Consider the following 27302-nt stretch of genomic DNA (forward strand, 5'->3'; position numbering starts at 1 on the left):
GCCAGGAAGAGAGTCTGCATTAGTACGAGGACAGGGTATCCTGGTATTGCAAAGGGATTCGGAAACAGAGTGGCGCCACAAAGGAAAGCACATCCTTGGTTATAACCTTGCAGAATTTAGCTGACTCGGGTTTGTCCTTGGCTCTTCTTCATGAGGTCACCATGGAAACCAGGCTTCTTTTCGCCTTGGTATGTTTTCTCCCAGATGCTGTCCTCTTCTGCCTGGGAGAAGAGGGCTCACCCAGCACTCTGCACATTGCCTTCTGAGACTGATGTGACATTTTCACGTTGGAAAAACAATTCTCAAATATTTGTGCATACAGTGGTGAGAGACTTCCTGCATGGCTTTTAAGGAATATGGTAATTTATTTAATAGATTAAGGAATAGTCATGTCACCCAATTCTTCTGATGTGAGCATCTTTAAGCAATTGCATATTTCTTTTCCTTATCAAAATTATTGTCAAAGAGGTGCTTATAATATTTTATTATTTTTATTATAATGTTTGTAGGGACCAAGTGTTTTTCTTTTTTTTATTTCTGATATTGGTAATGTGTTGTTGTTGTTTTTTTTCTGTTTAATGGTGACCATAGGAATGATAATACACATGTTTAATGTATCATTGTCAACTGAAAATAATATACAACATAACTTTTAATATAAGAAACTTAGAGTAGTAAAGACCAACTTCTTCTCACCCAAACTTTGTGCTAATTTTGTCATAAAAATCTTATTTGTATGTTTTAAACCCCCAATATATCAGCATAATTTTATTTTGGTCATTCATCTTTAAGCCAATTAAAATTAAAAATTCAATATTTATTACATATATCTTAATATATATATATATTTGGTCTTATTTAACTTTGTGTAAACCCTTGTTTCCTTCTGTTGTCATATTTATTTTCCTTGGAATAGCGTGGAAGCACAAGTCTGCTGGCTAAAACCCATTTCAGTGTGTGTGTGTTGCATACTCGTGCATGTGATTAAAGAATGCCCTTGAAACATACAAAGAACAACAACAAAAAACAACACCGACAACAAAAGTTATGTTAACAGGGGAGATTGAAAATCTCTAGGTATAGATCTAAGAAAGATACATTGAAACGCTAACTCTCCCCAAAGAATTAAAAAAAATAAAACTTAAAAAAAATGAAAACATCCTGCCAAGTGTATGTATTTATTTCATTTAGTATGAGGGAGAGAAAAAGGTTCCAAAGAAGTCCCACCTATTTAAAAATACTATGTAAACAAATGAGAAATATGTTACAAATATTTATTGATAATAAAAATATATTGAGAAAATACACCATAAGGAAACACAGATACACACAAACTAATTAAGAATGTCTAAGATGTATTGCACATGACATAGAAAATATAAGCAAGAGTATGTGTAAAAAATGAGATTTCATAAGAAGAGCTGCTTACATTCAAGAAAGAATTGTGCTAGAAAGTGACTTATAGGACAACAGACTGACAGTTGTCAAAGGGGAGGGGCTTGAGGGCTCTTAAAAAAAGGTGAAGGGATTAAGCAGTACAAATGGTTAGTTACAAAATAGTCACAGAGATGTAGATTATAGCATAAGAAATATAATCAATAATATCAAGAGAAATAAGTATGGGGCTAGGTGGGTACTTAAAGCAGTTGGGGACCACCCTGTAAAGTGCATGGTTTTCTAAACACGTTGCTGTACATATGAAACTAAACAGAATAATATAGAATGTAAACTGAAATTAATAAATAAAATAAACTTTAAAGAAACAAAGAACTGTGGAAAAATCATAATGTAGTAAATGAGACCTTACTAAGAATAGACATTTAAAGGAAGGAATTGAGAGAATCACAGTGACTAGAGAAATCAAAACAGGAGAAAAGAAATGCAGAAAATTTTTTTGGTGGATTATATTGTAATAAGAGATGCTCTGTGTTTGCACTGTTGAGGTGTTATTTAATCTTAACAATCCCACTTTAGAGAAGTATTCTTAGTACTCTGTATTCTAAGGAGATTATTTTGGTTGGAATGAAAAGGGTTTTTACAAAATAAAAATATAATAATAATAATAACAATAATAATAATAATAGACTAGAAAGAAGAAAGGAAGGGAAGAAGGAAGGACCATTGCCACTTAAAATTATTCTTGAAAGACACATGTACTTACAATGGCAATGAGGCTTGTTGGAAGCAGGGCTAAACATGAGCATAGTAGATATGCTTTTCTGTACCTTGGTTTTGGGCCTTGGGACTGAGGAGTAGTAGCATCTGCAAGTTCATCACAGAGTGGTAGGTGTCAAAGTAAAACAACCAAAGTTGAGTCAGGACCAGTCCTCAAGGGAAAAGCATAAAGATGAGCTGCAGCTCAGTTGTGGGAAGAGTCCAATCTGCCAGCCATTTGTACCTTACTTTACAAATTGTGCTTGTCTTTTGTCATTCTTGAGTATAAGTATGACCTTTATAAACATCAATGCCTACTTTCTGTGTATTGTAAGAAATTAAAGAAAGGATTTTATATTTGTGCTCTAGTTGAAATAATAAAATCTCTCTATATAAAGAGGTAATATGCAAATTAGCCAGGATGCCATAATAGTCACGACCAGTCAGGAGGAGGTTTCGCGCGCAGGTGAGGCCCAGAGCGGAGATGGAGACAGAGATGGGGGCCTGCCGGAGTGGACACAGGGGGACCTGGGGCTGCTACAGCCGCAGCACACCAGCAGTCCCACATCTGTGTGTGAGTTGCAGAGGAAACACCTTTTCTGACCGCTCATTGGCTAAGCTCCTGGTATGCCACTTGTAGTGTTCTTGGTAACTTGGGTAATAAGAATCCAAGAAGGTGATCTAGGGTTTTTCCACCTCACTCCTGGAGGAAAAAATGAAGGTCCGCTTCTGGAGGGGCTAAGAAATGTCATATCCTGCCCTAACCAGTTTGGCTCAGTGGATAGAGCCTTGGCCTGCCTGCAGGGTCCAGGTTTGATTCTGATCAAGGGCATGTAGGTTGCAGGCTACTCCCTGGCCGGGGCCCTAGGTCAGGGATCATGAAGAAGGCAACCAATCGAAGTGTCCCTCTCACATTGATGTTTTTCTGTTGAAATGCACCATCACAGACAACATGGTAATGACACCAAGAATTTGGAAACATTGTGGACTTCAAACCACAGGCTATACTTAGATTGCTGCCAATGTATAGACCTAAGGAAGGAGCAGAGTGCTTTGAATTGGAGTCAGGTACCATTGTCAGGTGTGGTAATATGTGAGCTCTAGTTTTGGTATTAATTAAGTAGTATTTGTTCAAGCTTGTCAGATATGATCATAAAGATACTTGTAACTGCAACCTGGAACTCTTTCTAATTCTAGTCACATTGATATGAAAATGAACACTATACATTTTAAAGAAAAGATTACATGTGTATGGAACTATATGTGTGTGTTTATATACATATAATATATACCAGTATTCATCTTGAAATTCTAATGCCTGTACTGCAGAATGTGAATATATTTGAAATACTGGCGTTGTGAAGGTAATTAAGTTAAAATGAGGTCTTTTGGGTGGGCCCTAATCCAATATGACTGGTGTTCTTATAAGAAGAGGATATTAGGACACAGACACTTAGAAGAAAACAGTTGAGGACATAGGGGTAAGACCAAGAAGAGAGACCTCAGAAGAAATCAACCCTGCCATTAACTTGACCTCAGACTTCTAGATTATAGAACACTGAGTAATAAATGTATAAGCCACTAATAGTCTGCTGTACTTTATTATGGTAGCCCTGACAAACTAATACAATCACTATCAGCATATATGTAAATATACAGGTGTGTGATTGTGTGTGGTGTGTGTATCTGAGAATAAATTAAGTGAGGAGTAAATGGATGACACAGCTTTCCTACACGTGTGGAAACAGCACAGGTGGAGGTGTGACTACAATCTTTATATAAAAAGTTCCAGGAAGAACAGAAATACACTAATACACTAAAACAAAACATTTTTATTATAACTTTTAAGTATGGACACAACAAACATAATCTTAACTTTTAATGTTTAGGAAGAAAATATATTTTATTCATACACCCATTTTTCCCAAACGCTCTTTTCATTGCCTCTTTCACATCTTTGTTCCTCAAACTGTAGATGATGGGATTCAGCATGGGAATCACAATGGTGTGACATATTGACACTGTTATGTCATGGTCCAAAGCATAACTGGAACTCGGTCTTACATACATGAAGAGGATGGTTCCATGATAAATTGACACTCCAGTTAGGTGAGAGCCACATGTAGAAAAGATTTTTCTCCTCCCTTTAGCAGAATGCATCCTCAGAATCACCAACAGAATAAAACCACAGGAGATCAGGACAATCAGGATGGTGACTATTTCAATAGAGCCCACAAAGTAGAAGAGTAGAAGCTGGTTTGTGTGTGTGTCAGAATAAGAAATAGCAAGGAGAGGAGGGATGTCACAAAAGACATGTCTAATTTCGTTGGATGCACAGAAGGAGAGGCTGAAGGTGGCCACTGTGTGTATAGAAGCATGCAAAATGCCACCAACATAGGAAGCAATGATGAGTGACACATAGACCCTGGGTGACACACTGACTGAATACAGGAGAGGGTTATAGATTGCTACATAGCGGTCATATGCCATTGCAGCCAAGAGGAAGCATTCTGTGGTCCCAAAAGTAGCAGCGAGAAACATCTGTGTTGCACATCCAAGGAATGAAATGACTTTATTCTTTGATAGGAAATCTACAACATATTTGGTGTAAATACTGAGGAAAAGCAGGCATCCACAGATGATAACACACTCAGAAAATAATACATGGGGTTGTGGATCTGGAAATCCCCAGTGACCAATACAAGCAGCCCTAAATTTCCCATCAGAGTAAACAGGTAAATTGCTAGAAACAAGAAGAAAAAGAGGATCTGTAATTCAAACTTGTCTGTGAAGCCTTTCAGTACAAACATAGTAACTTCAGCAACATTCTTCATATTGAAACACACTTGAAGATATTAATAAAATAATTTATATTGCTCTGACTAAAAGAAGCAATATTGTGACTAAGTTAAAGTGAATTATGTCTTCATATATATATCTTTTCAATGAATACTTTCTCAGCTGTAGTTCAGGAGTAGGAACATAACCATGGGTCAAAGGTTGATGCCACTCACTACAGAATCAAATGGAAAATTTTGGTTTTAACTCACAGGCTCAACTCATGTTATTTACAAAACCATAAAGTCAAATGGTTAATTTACCACTGAATTCTATTAGTTGTTTTTCTATTAAGTCACATTAAACACAAGTAAACATCTAAATACTATTCCCTTACATAATCGAGATAATTTTTATCTCAAAACAGAATAAATATTGAACAGAAAATATATTAATAAAATTATATCTTTAAAATAACTCTATAGAATGTGTTAAATTAGGTTTGTTTGATAGACTAACAGCCTAATGAATTATAATTTTTATAAGTTAATCTCTAAAAATTTTCCAACTCTGTTAAGTTATTGAAAAAAAGCTAATCAAGATTTTTTAAAGTACATGGATTAGGATTTTATATATTATTTTATGATAGTTTATATTCCACTAAATTTGTTATTGAAATGATCTGCATTAGATTGTCCTATTGGGCAAATATTTGGTCATTTGTAATATTTTTGGAAATCAAAGTTCCTGAAAATATATAATTTTCTACTCTCTCAAAATTATGTGGTGACTATAGAAGAAATAATAATTGCACCCAGACATAAACTTCACAATTAAGAGTAAATAAACAGTAAAAAAACAGTTAGAAGTAATAGAAAAAAAAATATTTCCTGCATAGTGGCATGGTTAAATTAGGAGTCAAAGTGATACCTGAACCTGAATTCAAAGTTTTATTATTAGCCGATAATATAACACTAGTTGGAAGGATAGATTTTATTCAAGTTAGTTATCATAGTAATTTATTTAATTTTTAAATAAATCCACCCAGAGAAAATTTGAGTTGGTCTTAGAGCACATAATCTGCTGCAAATAATACTTTGTACATTATTTTAACATAATGTAAGTCAAGCTCCAGTTTCAGTACTTTAGCATGATTTCATCAGTGTGAGAGAGAACCATTTGGATTTGAAATAGAGAATAAAGTATATATGAACAATCCTTTGGGAAGGACAAAGTCAGGATTACCTAGAAGAATTGTCACTATCAGGAGCAAACGTTTTCATAGAATTATTGGGAAGACTAAAGGCAGAGAAAACAGGAACAACTCAAATTATATGTCCAGTAAGGCAGAATTTAGGTTGAATCTTATGTATTGGAAATAAAAATTACAACAAAATAAATTAGGACACTTGAACCACTTATTCTAATTAACTCTGCATTTTTTAGCTGCTCTAGCATAATAAAATACTTTTAAGTATATATATCATTTCATTAAAAAAATCTTAACAAATTGATTGGAGAAATCCCAAATATATATACATATACAATTTTAAAAAAGGCATGGGAAATGATGACATGACAATTAATGAAAGGGAGGTTTAGAAGAAAGAATTTATGTAGATGAGGTCAAGACAAAAATGAAAGAAATAACAGAATAAACTTATAAATGTGAAGAAATCAATCTGTGTTTTATTGCAATTAGGAATCACAAGAAAAAGCTCAACCCCAATACAGTTCTTGCCATCAGTTCAGTGATACACCTGGTACAAGGAAAATTACATAATATTTGGTATCTGAAAGTGTGTACTCAGCTCCATAATTAAGTCATATGTGATGTTAGGTTTGTCCTCTAAAATTTAATCTTCTTTCAAAGAGCAGTAAACTTAAATGACAAAGCAGACACAATAATGCACAGCTAGGCAGATTAATTAAATATAAAAAACAATAAATATTTAAAGCAACTTATTTTAAATATGTCAAATTTTGTTATAAATTTAGGATGCCCACATAAGTGAACTTTTGTCATTACATGTGTTTATTTTTAAAAAATTAGCATATATTGGACTACAACACTGTTATCTACACTAATAAAAGAGAAAGATGCAAATTGACCATACCTCCACGATGCCCACCAGCCAATCAGGAGTGAGTATGCAAATTAACCCAACAAAGATGGCGGGTTAATTTGCATACACAGGTGCTGAGCAGCTGGGGGCCTCTGGGCAGTGTGGGAAGGTGGAAAGGCGGATCTGGGCAGAGCAAAGGCAGAAAGGCAGCTCTGCGCCAGAGCAAAGGTGGTGCCAGCAGCCAGGGAAAGGAAGGGCCATTCTTGCACGAATCTTCATGCATCAGGCCTCTAGTAACTATACAATTAAAAGACATAGTTGGGTGCCTTACATTAGATATGTTTCTTTAGCATCATGTGAAATATTTATTTTTGTGATAATTAATATGCACTTAAACATTTTTCTATCAGATTAATCAAATGAATTATATTATGATTCTCATTTTTCCTCTGTGCACTTTTTATGTGTCTGGATTAGAAAATAAAGAAGCTTTGTGAGTTGCATAACCTGTTATTTTAAAAAAAAATGACACAGATCAATACAATCTCATTGGCCACATAGTAGTGGGTTTATTTTTGCTTTGAGTAAATAAGATAATGAAAAATTACTATGTTAAATATTTTGGTTAAATTTATCTTAAAACTGTCATTTCATTTAGATGAGTATGACTAAAATGTATCAGAATGTATTGAAAAGAATCAGAGTTATAAAGAGAAAATGACTATGTATCGTAAAGAATTTAGTAATATAGAATCAACTTTTATAATTAACTAGAGGCCCCGTGCATGAAATTCGTGCAGGGGGGGGGGGCATCCCTCAGCCCAACCTGTCAGATCAGGCCTAAACGGGCAGTTGGACATTCCTCTCACAATCTGGGACTACTGGCTTCCCACTCACCTGTCTGCCTGCCTGATTGCCCCTAAACTCTTCTGCCTGTCAGCCTGATCATCCCCTAACTCAGTGATGGTGAACCTATGACACGCGTGTCAGCACTGACACGCGTAGCCATTTCTGATGACACGTGGCCACTGAGGCGGCCGCATGCCGAGGATGAAACATTTGCTGCTCCTGAGGATGAAACATTTGCAAAATAATGTTTTTTCCTCAAAGTGACACACTACCCGAGTTATGCTCAGTTTTTTGGCGAAGTTTGACACACCAAGCTCAAAAGGTTGCCCATCACTGCCCTAACTACTCCCCTGCCAGCCTGATCGATGCCTAACTGCTCCCCTGCTGGCCTGATCGCATCCAACTGCCCTCCCCTGCAGTCCTGGTCGCCCCCAACTGCCCTCCCCTGCTGGCCACCTTTGACGGCCATCTTTGACCACATGGCGGCAGCTATTTTGTGCGAAGGTGTGTGGGTCGATTTGCATATTACCTCTTTATTATATTATATAGGATTATTATCAATTCTGTCCTAGCTTATGCTTTCAGATTCTTTCATTATATACATGGTTAGAGGATTTTGAGACACATAAACAGGTTAAATTCCCAGGAAAACGAAATTGGATTTTAGGGAATTTCTCACTCAAATTAGCAACCATTGCACATAGTTATTTAGTATCAGAACTAGGTCTATGTTCTGTGTCATTAAATTTCTTTTTCAGTCTTGCTCAATTTTTTTTTCTCATTTTATACCAGAGAACAAAGGGCATTCATGTAATCATTTTCATCATATTGTTTATTGCTCCAGAATCATTCCCTTGTTTATTATGGAAAAAAACACATAAAAATAACCTTGCTACTTTTTCTGTCCCAGAAGAGAATTAGTGTTTTCTTCTTGGAGTATCCCTGTGGACTTCAGAAGAGCTTGGGAACCTGGTATAAGAATCCAAGTGTTTAGCATTCATAGCATACCTTAATTGAGTGAGCAGTTCATTTCCACTGGTAAGAGGAAAGGTTTTTCATCACTTAAAAAATATCAGATAATATAATCTTGAATCTCAAATTAGATTATGTGCTTTAATATTTAAATCTGAGATAGAAATTTCTACTTAACTTAGAGTTGAATTAAAAATTGAATGAGAGAAATCCAGGGGAAAAGCAGGGATAATAAGAAAGATAACATATGTAAGTATGCAGATAGATTAGTAAATGAGAAATGTGACGTAATTTCTTTGATGAAAGATAACAGAATAAAAGTAGTAGAAATAAGAGACTATATTTCAAATTTAGGAAAATTATTAAATGAAGAGAAAATTAACTACTAGTCATCCATTGAGTCTATGTCATACTGAAATCATATTTTTTTTCTCAAAAAGGATATAAACAAATTTTAAGTTTATTTTACGTGGTAGCTAATTGATCTAGAAGCTACTTCAATTGGTTTTTATCAACTATATTATGGCTTGCTTAAACTTGTGGCTTTGTAAAAGAATTCAGATACATGAAGATGTTATTTTGTGTTGCTTCTAGTGGATGGCATTTCCAAATGTATGGCATATCACAATGAGTGTGTGATATGGGCAAGTGCAAAGAGCTTGCACCCTGGACTTTAATCCTTGCTCTGATAGTGACCAGGATCAAGTTACAGGTCAGGGTGGTTCTCAGTTTCCTCATCTATAAGAGTGCTGAGTTACTTTGCAGGTCGCTATGTAGGTTACATAAGATAATTTACACAATGTCTGCAACACTGAGTAGCCATTTAACAACACGTGGCAGCTGCCCTTAGGGCTTTCTTTCCCTTCAAGTTTAGTGTTTGCATTGCTGTTCTCAGGAATGTCTGCTGCTTTCTGTTTTCTGACTGTGTGAGGGTTTAGGGACTCATGTGACTTTAGAGTTCCTGAATGATCATGTTTTGTTAAATGTTGAAATCTAATTTGCGTTCTAACATCTATTTCTTAAATTGAAATTAGTTAGATGTATCACAATCAGTTCTAATGTCCTTAAATGTGAGCCAATGGAAATATCTGTTTAGAGAGCATCTTCAAGGAAGAAGATGAACCCCATATATTTCGTCTATCATTCCTCCAGCTCCCTCCAGTGAAGTAGATAATTGCTCTAATGGGACATAATTTGAATTAAAATATACCATCATTCATAAACCATCTTTGTGTACTTCAGGTAAAATCAGAGAAATCAAGAGCTATGAGAAAGTTATTATGGTCAAAATTATCAGAAGAATTTAAGCAAACCTGTTCTTATTTTACTGTTATGCCCAGAGTCAAAATGCAATGACAGAAATGTATTCTTAAGGTTATTTTTTTAAGGTTCTTGATACCATAGAATATTGGGATTCCCTGGGTTTAATCTCATGGGAAAGGTATTTAAATATATCTTAAGTGTATATAACAAACACATATAACTATAAGAAGAGTATTTAGCTTCTGGTTCAGTGCTCATTTATTACTCAATGCTTTGAGAAAATCTGATTTTACTACCCCCTATTCATATTTTGTAGTTAAATAAAATTTGAAGTCATACATCATATAGATGTATCCTTCACATATAATTAAAACACTTTAATAAACATTTTAATACATCCCATAAATAAGGTGAAATCACAACATGTTCATATTGTTGAATAAGATATGTCTGAAAATTTAGTTAATCTAAGTTATTCTTTGGTTTGGAAAGAAAGTTACTTTTTCAAGATTACACTGTCATAGGTGCTAAATTGAGATATTAATACAGGGTTTTAAAGTACAAATATAATGTTCTTAATTTTCCACTATTATATTATCTCAGACACATCAATTGAGTAAAAGTTAGAACTATAATGTTGCTGAAATTTCTCCTGTATATAACAGTCATTGTGTAGTTTGTAATGGATACCTTTAGTACACTACATATTGGTATATTTTTCTAAAGTTGCTTGCATATTTTTTTTCACTGTGCTTCTTCTAATCTGCCTAATTCTTCTTTTGTCCATGAATCCCTTTCATTAGTATTTTTAAAATATATATAACCCATGGGTGAGAGAGAGAGAGAGAGAGAGAGAGAGAGAGAGAGAGAGAGAGAGAAGGAGGGACAGAGAGAGAAAATGAGAAAATTTTAAAACAGAAATAAATACATTGTGATGCCCCCAAAATACATTAATGCATATTTATAGTATCAATTGATTATTTTATGTTATTTTATTAAATTAACTATTCAAACTAAACTGAGAATTATTATAAGATATTTGTGTGTGTGTTCTCAAGGCTATTCTGAGTTGCCTGTATTTACACAGAAGTTGAAACTTAATGCAATTATGTATTTTTTACTCTAGAATTCTCTATAAATTTAAATGGGCATTTTGTTTGTGGGGGTTGGTGTCACCACATTTGAAAACCTATTTATTGTCTGTATTTAAAAAGTCTTCCACATAGATCTGGGAAGACCTTTCTGGGAAAATAAAGACATATAGTTTTCTTCTTCTAAGAATAATTTTTAGCAGATTTTCCTTATTTCTTCTTGATGTAGGAACATCTCAATATGACAAACATGTTGTGTGTTTCATGTCACAAATATAAATCCTTGGTATGTCCCCGGCCCTGTACAGTACAGATTTTTCACTCCTTCAGTCTGTTACACACTGAAGGAAAAACAAGAATTACAGTTCTTTCCCTAGCTGATTTGGCTCAGTTGGATAGAGTCTTGGCCTGGGTTCAGTTCGGGTTGGGGGCACATGCCCAGGGTACAGGCTCAATCAGAAGGCAGCCAATCAATGATTCTCTCTTATCATTGATGTTTCTATCTCTCTCTCCCGCTCTCTCTTCCTCTCTGAAATCAATAAAAAAATATTTTTTTAAAAAAAGAATTACAGTCCTGAAATCTGGCTCCTAAATATGGTGGATGCAATTTTTCATTTTGTTTAAATCATGAAGACTTTGAGTCTAGATACAGGTGACTCTTCAACCTTTCTTAAAAAAATATACTTTTATTTACATTTCACTAAATAAGAAACAGTCTGGAGTCACAGAGAAATATACCAAAAATAGAACACCACTTGGTGGCTTATATTGTAATTTTACTCTTTTAGCAATAGCATCTAGAAATTATATAATCTATTATTGGGTACTTTTTTATAATAATTTTAATGACTCCTTAAGAAACTATAATATATTAAAGAAATGGCCACGATTTATTTTTGACATACATGAGTCTTAAAAATATGTCCAAGAGCCGAAACCGGTTTGGCTCAGTGGATAGAGCGTCGGCCTGTGGACTCAAGGGTCCCAGGTTCGATTCCGGTCAAGGGCATGTACCTTGGTTGCGGGCACATCCCCAGTAGGGGGTGTGCAAGAGGCAGCTGATCGATGTTTCTAACTCTCTATCCCTCTCTCTTCCTCTCTGTAAAAAATCAATAAAATATATTTTTAAAAATATATATATGCCCAAGGATTTTGCAAGGATAAATAGAAAAACAATCTTACATTGGCATTACATTAAATTTGGAAAATCATTAACAGTATAATAAATTCTGTAGGCCTAAATGGGCAGATTGGTTATAGATGTATCAAAAAAGAAAACTAAAAAAACAAACAAACCAAGCCAATGTTTTATTATGATTTGCATAGTAGGTGAGTCCACCTCCAGAAATATATCTGTTTTCTGTTGACCAGTGTTCTAGATGTGCTAATGGAAAGGGATACTAGCCAAAAGGAGGATACACATGGTTTGGTTGGAAAGGGTTACACCATACAAGCTGAAAGGTAAATCTAACTTAGCCCATTTTCTAGTCATCTGGGAACAATTTGAAAACAATTATCTTTTACATTGTTTTTCTCATTTAAATACAATTCTTACTTATACATAATCCTGTGATATGTGTGGTTGCTTTCATTTTAACAATTGTAAGGAAGGGCATTTCATGCACACTGTAGAAAATCTAGAATTAGTATTCAGATGTATACTTTCTATTATAAATTTTATACTAAAATTTCAATATTTATTTATATTTATAGATTTAAGATGATGAGATATGAAACTAAATGGCAGTATATTGAACAGAAAATAAATTGAAAATTAAACCACATAAATTGATGTAATTTTTAACATGACACATTTAGCCAACCATCTAATAAAAATTCTTTAATTTAACAGGATAATACATCCATTGGCTCCAGCTTGTTCATCACTGCCTATTCCCTCCAAGGGATTTCAATATGTCCTTCTAAGAAATAAGTAAGAGGATATAATAGGGTGGATTCTATTTTCAAAAATGTTGTTTTAAAAACTATAAATAAAAATAAAAATGGCACACTTGACATCAGATTTAGATTTATATAGCATTCAGATGAAAAATGTGACTGAAGTCACTATGTTTATATTGATGGGCTTCACAAATAATTTTGAGATACAAGTCTTCTTGTTTTTACTATTTCTAGAAATATATCTTTTTACTCTCATAGGAAATTTGGGAATGGTTTTATTGGTCACTAGGGATTCTCGGCTCCACAACCCCATGTACTATTTTATTAGTGTATTATCATTCTTGGATGCTTGTTATTCTTCAGTTGTCACCCCAAAGATGTTGGTAAATTTCTTGAAAGAAAATAAAGCCATTTCTTATCTTGGCTGTGTAGCACAGATGTTTCTCTTTGTTACTTTTGGGACCACAGAATGCTTCCTCTTGGCTGCAATGGCATATGACCGCTATGTAGCAATCTATAACCCTCTCCTGTATTCAGTCAGCATGTCACCCAGGGTCTATGTGTCACTCATCATTGCTTCCTATGTTGGTGGCATTTTGCATGCTTCTATACACACAGTGGCCACCTTCAGCCTATCCTTCTGTGCATCCAACGAAATTAGACATGTCTTTTGTGACATCCCTCCTCTCCTTGCCATTTCTTGTTCTGACACACACACAAACCAGCTCCTACTCTTCTACTTTGTGGGCTCTATTGAGATCGTCACCATCCTGATTGTCTTGATCTCCTATGGTTTTATTCTGTTGGCCATTCTGAGGATGCATTCTGCTGAAGGGAGGAGAAAGGTCTTCTCTACATGTGGCTCTCACCTAACTGGAGTGTCAATTTATCATGGAACCATCCTCTTCATGTATGTGAGACCGAGTTCCAGCTACGCTTTGGACCATGACATGATAGTGTCAACATTTTACACCATTGTGATTCCCATGCTGAATCCCATCATCTACAGTTTGAGGAACAAAGATGTGAAAGAAGCAATGAAAAGAGTGTTTGGGGAAAATGGGTGTATGAATACAGTATATTTTGACGCCAGTCGTTAAATGGAAACAAATTAAGATATGTTGATTGTCTAAATATCAAAATAATAATTTATTTTTGTTTTAGTGTATACCTTTTTATATAAAGAACATAGTCACACCTCCACCTGTACTGTTTCCACACATGCAGGGAAACGGTCATCTATTTGCTTCCTACTTAATTCTCTGATAAACACACAGACATTTATAAATATATGCTGATAGTAATTGTATTAGTTGTCAGGGCTGCCATATCAAAGCACCACAGACTTGTGACTTAAACATCAGAAATTTATTTTTCACTGTTCTAGAATCTAGGAATCTTAGATCAAATTAAAGGCTTGGCTGATCTTTTCTGGGGCTTCTTCTCTTCATTTGTTGATATCTTCTTTCTCTGTCTTCACATCATCACTTCCCTGAGTATTTCTGTGTCTTGGCACTTCTTCTTATAAGGACACCAGTCATATTGGATTATAGGCCAAACTAAAGACCTCATTTTAATTTAATTATTTTTACAAAGACTCTATCACCAAAATCAGGCACATTTTGAGGTCAGAATATTGACATATGAATATTGGTATATAGTGCATATATATTTACATACAGTCACTGATGCACTTAATCTTTGCTTTAAAATGTATAATGTAAACTTCCATCTCATATTACTCAAATTGGATAGGTACCAATGATCAAAATTATTAGTAACTTTATAAATTATACCTCACTACCTTAAGCATATACTACCCAATCAATAACAAAATCACAGTTCACATATTCCCAGATCACTTTCCATGGACTCATTGATTTACACTCTAGTCCAAAGCACTGTGCTCCATCCTGAGATCTATGTCTGTGGAGACCACAGATGTGTTTAATTTCTGTGCTGATTTATGAGGATGTATTTCTCTCCTTTTTATTATTCCATCCAGAGCATGAATACAAAACCTATTCTTTAATTTCTCATAGAATACAGAGACTATACATTTGCTTTTATGAAGATTATACTTAAACTCAAAAATGACAAAAGACAAGCATAATTCAGAGAGTCAGTTCTTTGGCTGGGAGTTTGGACTCTTTCCACACCTGAGCCCCAGCCCATCTTTATAAATAAAAACAACAACAACACAGACTTGTACAAAATATTTGCTAAAGAGCTATCCAATAGAGAATATGTATCTAGATTTTATAAAGAACACTAAAACAAAATATAACAAAACAGTAATAAGTGGGCATAAATTTGAACAAATATTTCACCATAAAAGATACACAGATGGTTAATAACTCCATGAAAAAATGCTAAGTACTATCTTATGTTAGGGAAAGAAATGCAACTTAAGAACAACATGATCCTATACACCTATTAGAATGAGTGAAATTAAAAGTATAATAGTAACTGATAATATAAAGTGGTTTATTGAGGATGCAAAGCAACTGGAACTCTCATCCATTCCAGGTAGGAATGCAGATGGTGCAGCCACTTAAGCAAACAATCTCACAGTTTCTTATGAAGTGAAACATACTAGTACACTTACCATATGACTTCATGATCTGATTTTGCCATTTGCCCAAGAAAAATGAAAACATAGATGAATGCAAAGATCTGGGTTCCAATTTTTATAGTGCCTATATTCACCATATTTCCAAACTGAAAGCAATCCAAATGTCCATCAAAGATAGAATGAATAACTATCTGTGTTGCATCCATAAAATGAAATACCACTCAGCAATTTAATAGTAATAATACCATTGATATATTCAAGTACATGGATGAATCTCAAATATCTTGTGCCTCCTGGAAGAAGGGAAATTCAAAAGGTGACAGACAATGTGATTCTACTGATATCACATTCTACAAAATGCAAAATTCTAAAAATGGAGAAGGCATCTGTGGTTGCCAGATAGACTACATAGTGGTATAATGGGACTTTTTAGAATGATGAAAACGTTATATAACTTTATTATAGTTATACAATTCTATGTGTTTGACAACATTCATATAACTGGCAGCTATATGTAGTGGGGTTTTATTAATTTATTGATTTATATTAAAACTTAACCCTAACTTCAAAACCTAGATATTACATAAATTAATTTTTGCTTCATAATAAGGATTTTCTTAGTAGGGGAGATATGACTAGAAAAAAGTATAAGGGAGGCATCTGGGTACTGTCAATATTTTACTTCTTAGTTTTAGTTTTATTTATAGGATTATGGTCAGATTGTGGAAATTTATCAAGCTGTATACTTCATACAAGTACTTTTCTGTATATATCTTTTCTTCATTAAAAATTAAAGGATGGCCCTAACCGGTTTGGCTCAGTGTATAGAGCGTCAGCCTGCGGACTGAAAGGTCCCAGGTTCGATTCCGGTCAAGGGCATGTACCTTGGTTGCGGACACATCCCTAGTAAGGAGTGTGCAGGAGGCAGCTGATTGATGTTTCTCTCTCATCAATGTTTCTAACTCTCTATCCCTCTCCTTTCCTCTCTGTAAAAAAACAATAAAATATATATATTTTTAAAAATTAAAAGATGAATCAAATCCTTATTTTGTTGCAAATTTTCTAGTAAACTTAATAAGCCCTCAATAATTTAAATGTCTTTTAAATGTCTTATCTTCTTATTGATTATCCTATTATTAGGAATGTTTGCAAATTTTGCTACATGTCATTTTATATTGGTATGAATGTTTTGGACATTTTGAATATTATAGTTTATGATTTTTCTCAGTTTCTCTAAAACTCTTAACTTGCTTCATTTCAAATTTTTTTCTCCTTATCTCTCTTTTCTATCTTCTCTTTCCTTAACTGCGCTTTCAAGTTGCCATATATCCTCATTCACTGCCAGTGGGAATGTAAACTGGTATGGACAACAGGATAGAGGTTCCTCAAAAACTTAAGAATCGAGTTGCCATACGACCCAGTAACCCCTCTTCTGGGTATCTACCAAAAAACATTTGAAAACATTTATTTGCAAAGCCATATGGACCTCTGTGTTCAATGCAGCGCTATTCATGGTGGCCAAGACATGAAAACAACCAAAGTGTCCTTTAGTAGATGATTGGACAAAGAAGATGTGATACAGCCATGGCCGGGTGGCTCTGTTGGTTGGAGCATCATCTCATATACCAAAAGGTTGAATGATTGATTCCCAGTAAGGGCACATATCTGCATTGCAGGTTTCATCCTAGGTTGGGTCGTGTATAGGAGGCACCCTATCAATGTTTCTCTCTCATATCTCTCTCCCCCCTCTTCTCTCCCTTCATCTCTCTAAAATCAGCAAACATATCCTCAGGTAAGGGTAAAACAGAAGAAGTGCTACATATATACAATGGAATACTTCTTAGCCATAAGAAGAAATGAAGTATTGCCATTTGCGACAACTTGGATGGAACTTGAGAATATCATGTTAAGCAAAATAAGTCAGCCAGAAAAATCTAAGAACCTTATGGTTTCACTCATATGTGGAATACAAAGCTAAAACTCATAGACAGAGACAATAATATTGTGGTTACTGGAGGGAAGGGGGTGCACAGTAAATGGTAAAGTGGGCCAAATATATGGGACAGAAGATGCTTTGACTTTGGATGGTAAGCACACAATGTATCATGTATCACAGAATTGTACATTTGAAGCCTATATAATCTTATTAACCAATGTCACCCCAATAAATTTAATTAAAACATAAAAACAAGTACAATAAGTATAGATGCAAAAAATACTTAACATCGCTATTATCAGGAAAATACAAATAATCATTTGTAAATTATTAAGTATCAGTATAATCAGAGGACTGAGGACTGATTATTTAATAAATATCAACTTGTAGTAAATTATTCCACAACCATTTATTTTTTGTTATTGAGTAAATCATCATGTTGCTATTTTAAACCAGAAGATAATTGGGGCATGTTCCCCTTGGGGCAACTCTTGTATTTTTCATCAACAGTTGAGTAAGCAGATATAAATAATCTAAATTAATCATACCTATAGTGTACTTAAACCTGTTTTTCTTGTTACACAGGTAAGAAGAGAAAATGCCAGATATTTACAAAATATTTTATGAGGTGGGACCTAAAATGTTAAGATCAAATATTATGAAGTCCCCAGTATTAAACCCTTTAGTTGCTGCCTATCACATAGGTAAATAAATATAACAAAGAAAATATAAACTATTCATTTTAGGTTTGTAGACTTAACTAAGATTTTTACAAATCAAGTGTATGCTTTTATTTTTCTTATTGAAGAAGAAAGATCAGATTAAACAAGAACACAGAGAAAATTCATCAGTAGAAAGCAAGAAAACTTTTGGCCAAATCAACTATTTTGCTCTAATGAGTAAACAATCAATTATCTTTTATTTTGCTATATTTTGTGATATAGAAGCCACTTCAAGTTCATGCTATTTCATAATGTTTCTCTAATCTTAATGCTTAAACTTTATCTAAATAAATATAAAGAACCATGTTTTATTTTAGTGGGAGTGGTAAGTGGGGAGGTCAGTTACAGAATGAGACCATGGTATTACAGGGGACTGTAAAATTGTGAAAAGTGCATGCACTCTGAAGGAGACCTAGGATTGAATCTTGGCTCTGGTTCTTATTAGCTGTGGAGAGTTGCTGGAAAGGTAAAATAAAGCAATGTGCATAAAAGTCTATTTCTGCTGCATGTGCTCAATACATGGCTGTTATTATTTTTCTCCTCCTTTGCCAACTTGGTGTTTCCATGTTGAGGCAAAGACATTTTTAAATTTTGTAACTTCTATTAAAACTATATTTCTAGAACTTGTTTTGCATTGATTTTAAAAGCTGATGGAGTATTATTAAATTCTTCAAGAATCATAGACATTTTCTTATGTCTAAGTTATTTCAATATTGACTCAGCTTTTCCCAGTATAAATTTTATTTTGGCTTCTAGTAGAAATATCTGATTCAATTAAAATTTCGCTGAATTGTTTAACATTGTAGTCTTTCATTATCTGACCTGAGTAAATTAAGCCCACAGTAATGTAGCAAATGGAATCATGGTGAGTTCTGTGTGGTAGAGGGAAAAAATCATAACTATGATAGAATAATGTTTCAGTATGTATTAGTAATCACAAAACAAAATTTAAATGTAGCTAAAGAATGAAATATCTGGCTTAAGGCTCTGGTCACATATATTTTTAAATGATTAGTTGCAATAGTTTTTGTCACTCAATATTTGCTAATGTTTTAAAAATAAATACATCTGATAAAAAAAGTTCAATTATATAGTCATCTTAAATTTGTAACCAAAAATTGACCGATTTAAAGGAAATTGCTTTATATATTTATTGCTTAATATATTTGATTAGTCTTCATGGCTATATGCTATTATGTCTGGTTGGTCATTCAAACATATTACTATTTTAAAAAAAGACTAAACTGTGAAGGAAAATTCTAATCTCACACATGGCATTTAATCATGAACCTGGGCAATAAACACATACTTTCAGATCTGAATCCTATGTTACTTGTCTTGAACAGGTATGTCATTGAACTGATGTCAAGAATTGAATTGAAGCTGACCTTTTTCTTGTGAATCTTGTTCACATTAAAAAAAAATAGATTTCATCATATTAATCAAAGTTTGTATTTTATTTTTTAATTTGGCTTAACTCAATTGTGGCCCATCATCCTTAAAAAAAAATCTTAATTTGTTCTTATAGATACCCAAGAAGATCTAATAGTGTTAGAAAAATTTTAGAGATTAGCTCATAAAATGTTCACCGCTACTCTGTAGAACCAACCTGATTCAGTATACTCTCTATTGAACAGAATTGTCATGATTCAACTTTATTAACACATTTTGACTTTTAATATTCATTCTAATATTGTAGAATAAATATTAATGCTCCAATTCTACAGGTGAGTATATTATAGAAAATCATTTTATACCATTACTGAAAGGTCTAGAATGCTGAAATTCTATTCCAATGCTCCATACATTGATATACTATCTCATGTGTGTCTATGTCAAAAGAAAATTATTTTTTAACCAATCATTTGGTGTTTTAATAGAAAAACAGCTAATAGAATGCAGTTGTAAATTAACAAGTTGACCTGATGGTTTTATAAATGATATGAATTCACCAAGTGAGTGAACATCCATCATTTTCATTTGATTTTACAGGGAGTGGCATGGACACTTGACCCACTGTCTTGTTGCTGTCTGTGACCTGCAACTGGGAAATTTTATATTGCCAAAAAAATAAATATGAGGATATAGCTCATGTCCCCCTATTTCACAATATTGAGTCAGAATTCTTTTGATTCTTTTTGTAGTAAATGAATTGTCATTTTAACAAATATCTTTAAGTTTTTTCCATGAGGTTTCAACATGAAGAATGTCACTGAAGTTACTATGTTTGTATTGAAGGGTTTCACAGACAATCTTGAACTGCAAATTATCTTATTCTTCCTGTTTCTAGCAATTTACCTGTTTACTCTGATGGGAAATTTAGGGCTGCTTGTGTTGGTCATTGGAGATTCCCGGTTCCACAACCCCATGTACTATTTTCTGAGTGTGTTGTCATCTGTGGATGCCTGCTTTTCCTCAGTAATTACCCCAAATATGTTAGTAAATTTCCTATCAAAGAATAAAGTCATTTCATTCCTTGGATGTGCAACACAGATGTTTCTCGCTGTTACTTTTGGGACCACAGAATGCTTCCTCTTGGCTGTAATGGCATATGACCGCTATGTAGCAATCTATAACCCTCTCCTGTATTCAGTCAGCATGTCACCCAGGGTCTATGTGTCACTCATCATTGCTTCCTATGTTGGTGGCATTTTGCATGCTTCTATACACACAGTGGCCACCTTTAGCCTATCCTTCTGTGCATCCAACGAAATTAGACATGTCTTTTGTGACATCCCTCCTCTCCTTGCCATTTCTTGTTCTGACACACACACAAACCAGCTCCTACTCTTCTACTTTGTGGGCTCTATTGAGATCGTCACCATCCTGATTGTCTTGATCTCCTATGGTTTTATTCTGTTGGCCATTCTGAGGATGCATTCTGCTGAAGGGAGGAGAAAGGTCTTCTCTACATGTGGCTCTCACCTAACTGGAGTGTCAATTTATCATGGAACCATCCTCTTCATGTATGTGAGACCGAGTTCCAGCTACGCTTTGGATCATGACATGATAGTGTCAACATTTTACACCATTGTGATTCCCATGCTGAATCCCATCATCTACAGTTTGAGGAACAAAGATGTGAAAGGGGCAATGAAGACAATGTTTGGGAAAAATGGGTTTATCAAAAACGTGTTTTTACAGTTAAAACTAAATTAAAAAGTTGAGAGTGATGTTCTGTGCTTAATTATAAAAAAAGATATTAACATTTTTTAGTTTATTAATGTATTTGTGTTTTTCTTGATATTTTAAAATAAATATCATAGTCAACCCTCTACCTCTGATGATTTTACATGTAAAAAAGTTATTATCAACTTGATTCTTAGTACATTCTTACTGACATATGTATATAGTATATAGGTCCTTATACTGATTGATATAACACAAATGCACATACACACAGACTTATGTGTATATAATCATTACTTTAGAATGTTGTATATTATTTCTTTTTATCTCCAGGTAATATATAGGATCTAATAGTTTCAAGTATAAATAATATTATAACAATTTTACCTGACTACCTTGATTACATACCACCTAATCAATAACAAAGCCATAACTCACATTAGCCCAGACTGCTTTCCATGAAGCCATTGGTATCTTACTCCAGTTCAAAGTACTCTGCTCCATCCTTAGGTCCATGCAATGATAGCAAGATAATCATAGCCTATGTTCCTGGGACCACAGAAAATGTGTTCAAATTCCTACTGCCATTACTATGCTGTTGTGAAGGTGCATTTCTCCCCATTTTTTAAACCCAGAGCATGGATATCAAACCCATCTTTAATATACAAAAAACAAAGTCTATGCATTAATATTTATCACAATCATACTTAAATTCAAGAATGACAAAAAAAAGCGCAATTCAGAGAAAGGTACACTGGCTGGCAAATCCATCTTTATAGGATTTCCTGTAGGCCTGGTTCTGACTCAGTATTTAGCTCTCTTTTTCTTTGACCTCTGCCCCTTTGTAATGTCCTTGCACATTGCCACCAATGGTCAGTGTCCAGGCTTAAGAACCAACATACAGAAGAGAGTCTCTCCTATGCTCATGTTTAGCATAGCTTCCAGCAGACCTCATTTCACTGCAAAGGTCTGTCTACATTAAAAAAAAAAAAAGTTGAATGTTCTCCCTTCTTTCCTTTATCAAAAACATTTACATTAAATTTTAATTATTATTTTATTAAATCTTATTCTCTTCCTTGTTTTACTTTATTTTATTCTATATTATTATTTTTAATTTATCTTTATTGTTGAAAGTATACAGTTGTCCCCTTTTTTGTCTCACTGACCCCTACTAGCCCATCCCTCCCCTTGTCCCAGGCCTTGACCAGACTATTGTCTGTGCATATAAATTCTTTGGCTAATCTCTTTCCAGCCACCCTCCTATGCTTTCCCTCAGAGATCATCAGCCTGTTCCATGTTTCTATGTCTCTGGATCTATTTTGTTCATTAGATTCCACATATGAGTGACATCGTGTGACACTTATCTTTCTCTGACTGGCTTATTTTGCCTATAGCATGTTACTTTTCAGGTCCCTCCATACTGTCATAAAGGGTAAGCGAGCCTTTTTATTTAATGCTACATAGTATTCCATGGTATAATTGTACCACAGCTTTTTTGTTCACTCATCTATTGATTGGCCCCTGCCTATGTTCATAATGTCCTTGTTTTTTAATTCAACAATATAATCTCCTTAGAATTAGAGTCCAACCTAAGAATATTTCATAAATTGGGTTTATTATGTTTATAACTTCTCAACAATTATGCAGAACACCTCTTACTGTCATATATTCCTACCACAGTGCCTCTGCATTTATTTTCTCTTCTTTAAAAAGCTCACCCCACCATGAATCCTTCCTTAAAATGTCAAAACTAAACCATGATCACTTATATTCATTATCTTTACATATCCAAATGAAGCAAATGAGAACAAGGACTGTGTGTGTGTGTGTGTGTGTGTGTGTGTGTGTGTGTGTGTGTATGATTTAGCATTAAAGGCATCTTCAAAAACAGCTAAAGTCACAAAGATGGATAAATTTTATCCTTTAAAATTTTAAAGGTCTGAATGAAAAAAATAATCACAAATATAGCAAAAGAATTAGCCATGGACAAGAGAAAATAGATAGATACAATTATGCATCTGTTAAATTAAATAATAGGCTAAAATTTCATAGAACTATGGGCCAAGAATTAACATGGACAACTCACAAAAAGCAACTTTTAGGCCAATGAATACAATTGACATTAACAATGATCTGGAAAATGTGAATGTAAAATGATAGAACATTGGCAAAAATTGAAAAGTCTGGGACTATCCCATGAGTAAACTTTATTATCGTTTGTTACAGAGAAGATTTAGAAGACATTGAAATTCCCATCTACTCTATGAACAAAATCCATAACAATCAAGTTTACTAAATCTCAAAATATGATGGTTAAGGAATATATATACCAAGCACAGAACGATGTAAACACTTTAAATCCACTTATATAAATTTAAAAATTCAATTACATAAACTTTAAAATCACATAATTAGCAATTATATATTACTAGACTCTAGTAACTAGAGGCTCGATACATGAAATTCATGCAAGGGGCTCGTCCAGAAGGTCATTAGGCTGTCCAGTCTAATTAGCATATTATACTTTTATTATTATAGACTAGAGGCCCGGTGCACGAAATTCGTGCATGGAGGGAGGTTGTCCCTCAGCCCAGCCTGTACCCTCTCCAATATGGGACCCCTCAAGGGATGTTCGACTACCCGTTTAGGCCCGGTGGGATCGGGCCTAAACGGGCAGTCGGACATCCCTCTCTCAATCCAGGACTGCTGGCTCCCAACTGCTTGCCTGCCTGCCTTCCTGATTGCCCCTAACCGCTTCTGCCTGCCAGCCTGATCACACCTTAACCACTCTGCTGCCAGCCTGTTTGCCCCCAACTTCCCTCCTCTGCCGGCCTGGTCACCCCTAACTGCCCTCTCCTGCAGGGTTGATCACCTCCAACTGCCCTCTCTTGCAGGCCTGGTCCTTCTCAACTGCCCTCCCTTGCAGGCTGGGTGCCTCCCAACTGCCCTCTCCTGCTGGCCATCTTGTGGTGGTCATCTTGTGTCCACATGGGGGAAGGATCTTTTACCACATGGGGGCAGCTATATTGTGTGTTGCAGTGATGATCAATCTGTATATTACTATTTTATTAGATAGGATAGAGGCCTGGTACAGGGGTGGGGGCCAGCTGGTTTGCCCTGAAGGGTGTCCCGGATCAGGTGGGGGTTCCCTTGGGGTGTGGGGCAGCCTGAGCAAGGGGCCTGTGGTGGATTGCAGGCCGGCCACACCCCCTGGCAACCCAAGCGGAGGCCCTGGTATCTGGAATTTATTTTCCTTCTACAATTGAAACTTTGTAGCCTGGAGCGGAGCCAAGCCTGGGGCTCCCTCCAAGGCCGGCATCCATTTCTGTTGGGGTTATAATTGAAACTTTGTTGCCTTAAGCGGGTGGGCCCGGCCAGGGTGTGGGAAAGCTTTGATTCCCCTGTTGCCGGCGGCAACCCTGGCCTGCTCTCTCAAGCTCCATTCTGCAGCCATATGTTTGAATTTGTTTACCTTCTATAATTAAAACTTTGTAGCTTGAGTGGAGGCTTAGGCCTGGCAAGGGCAGGCGGAAAGCTTGCCTTCCTCTGTTACCTAGGAAACCTTGCTCTCTGTGGCTGTAGCCATCTTGGTTTGGGTTAATTTGCATACTCGCTCTGATTGGATGGTGGGCGTGGCTTGTGGTGTGTTGGAGGTATGGTCAATTTGCATATTTGTCTATTATTAGGTAGGACTAAAGGCCCATGCACAAAATTCATGTAAGAGAGGCCTTCCTTACCCCAGCTTCTCGCACCAGCTTCCCTCTGGCACCTGGGACCCAGGATTCTCTCCAGCCGCCAGCTTCATCCTGATCACATCTGGAATGACATCTGGTCTAATTAGCATATTATGCTTTTATTATTATAGATTATATATATATATATATACATTATATATACATATTTATAATGTATATATACATACATAATGTGTACATATAGGTATAAAAATGTGTCTCAGAACATTAAAGTAAATGCATTTTATTTTAAAAAAAGAATATGGGTAAAGAATAAGAATATTAAGTGAAATAAGCTAGTCATAGAAGGACAAATACTACATAATATCATTTATATAAGCTATATAAAATAGTTAAACACATAAAAGCAGAGAGTAGAATGGTAGTTTTCAGGAACTGGGGGAAGAGGAAATGGTTATTGTTATTCAATAGGTATAAAATTTTAGCTATGAAAGATGGTTACATTCTAGAGACACAATATGCAACACTGTGCCTATAGTTAGTATCACTGTATTGGGCATTTAAACATTTGTTAAGAGGTTATATCTTCTGTTAAGTGTCTTTACCACAATAAAACTAAATAAAAGCATTTGGAAAACAGAAAAAAAGTTGAAATAGTTAATACTAGTAGTTGTTTTCTCTAGATGGGTGGAGGGAATGGGAATGAGAGAGGTTGAATCAATGAAAATTTAGCTTATATTTAATTATGTATTGCTTTAAAATAATGAATCTTATAAGATAAAAATGTTGTATGATATAAATGATAAAAATATGGTATTTCTACTGTCATTTTTCTGCATATTTATGTGTGTGTGCATGTAGACAGGTGTGTGGATTTCTTACAAATATTTTGATAAGTGAAATCTTGTGATGCACTGATGATGCTATCTTAGTTTTGTCTGCTTGATGTTGACCAGGGTAAGTTTATTAACCCTTTGCACTCGCTTGCTTTTTTCTCGATTCCTTTATTCTACTCGGGATTTAATTTTTTAAATACCCCAGATTTTACAAAGCACGGCAGTAGAATAAAAAACTGGAGTTTCTTTTCATACAAACTTATTTATTTGGATTATTTTATATTTCAAATTATTGATACATTCAAAGAGTAATTTTAATCTCGACATCCGAGTGCAAAAGGTTAAATAGCCTAATCAAGAAATAAGAAATGGAAAATAATTATTGTACAATAATAATATGACTCAAATGAGAGATCAAGTTGTAAAATTAAGCATCAATACCAGTAGACAGTATAAAAGAGTTTTAAAAAAATCTTTATAATGTTATAGGAATGCTAAATAGATAGAGTTGGTAGAGCCGATGAGGGAATGAAAATATTGTTAACTAGTGGCCCAGTGCATGAAATTCATGCCCAGGGGTGGGGAAGTGACCCTCAGCCTGACCTGCACCCTCTCCAATCTGGGACCCCTCAGGGGATGTCCGACTGCTGGTAGTTGGGACATCCCTCTCGCAATCTGGGGCCGCTGGCTCCTAACTGCTCACCTTCCTGCCTGTCTGATTGCCCCTAACCACTCTGGTTGCTGACCTGCTGCCCCCCCAACTGCCCCCCCTTGCCGGCCTTCTCGCCCCCAACTGCCCCCCTGCTGGCCTGATCGCCCCCAACTGCCCTCCCCTGCAGGCTTGGTCCCCCCCAACTGTCCTTTCCTGCAGGCCTGGTCACCCCCAACTGCCCTCCTCTGCTGGCCCGGTCACCCCCAACTGTCCACCCCTGCAGGCCTGATTGCCCCCAACTGCCCTCCCTTGCAGGCCTGGTCCCTCCCTACTGCCCTCCCCTGCTGGCCATCTTTGACCACATGTGGGCAGCCATCTTGTGTGTTGGAGTGATGGTCAATTTGCATATTACCTCTTTATTATATAGGATTGAGCATAGTACAGACTGTGTCTTTGCTCACATGAAAGACAACAGCCAATGGTCATTATAGAGGAAGCTACCACATAATCTTCATGGGGCTATTTGGACTCTGGAAAGAACCTCAAGGATTTAAATTCATTATACTTATAACTTGAAGTTGTTAAAAAATCTCCTTATTGTTCACAATTTGTCTGTTTCTTCATTAATTTTGAAGCTTAAAATGTGAAGTAACCTTCTTAGCTATACCAGGATGAAGACAGT

At 35.3% G+C, this 27302-nt stretch overlaps 3 protein-coding genes across 3 annotated transcripts; 2 read left to right on the forward strand and 1 right to left on the reverse strand.

The window, feature by feature from the left end:
• Positions 1-4032: 4032 nt before the first annotated feature.
• LOC307109342 (olfactory receptor 5T2-like) lies at positions 4033-4988 on the reverse strand (the record flags this gene model as incomplete). Its single annotated transcript, XM_079788027.1, is given in 2 exon segments — positions 4033-4754; positions 4757-4988. Coding segments are annotated over 2 exon segments (954 nt in total).
• Positions 4989-13176: 8188 nt separating this feature from the next.
• On the forward strand, positions 13177-14175 carry LOC307109343 (olfactory receptor 5T1-like; the record flags this gene model as incomplete). Its single annotated transcript, XM_079788028.1, has 1 exon — positions 13177-14175. One exon carries the CDS (start codon positions 13177-13179, stop codon positions 14173-14175), a length of 999 nt encoding a protein of 332 aa, XP_079644154.1.
• Positions 14176-20480: 6305 nt separating this feature from the next.
• On the forward strand, positions 20481-21467 carry LOC307109344 (olfactory receptor 5T2-like; the record flags this gene model as incomplete). Its single annotated transcript, XM_079788029.1, has 1 exon — positions 20481-21467. Exon 1 carries the CDS (start codon positions 20508-20510, stop codon positions 21465-21467), a length of 960 nt encoding a protein of 319 aa, XP_079644155.1. The 5' UTR covers positions 20481-20507.
• Between the last annotated feature and the right edge of the window lie 5835 nt (positions 21468-27302).

Source organism: Cnephaeus nilssonii (assembly GCF_951640355.1).
Source record: "Cnephaeus nilssonii genome assembly, chromosome: 13".
Classification (NCBI taxonomy): Eukaryota; Metazoa; Chordata; class Mammalia; order Chiroptera; family Vespertilionidae; genus Cnephaeus; species Cnephaeus nilssonii.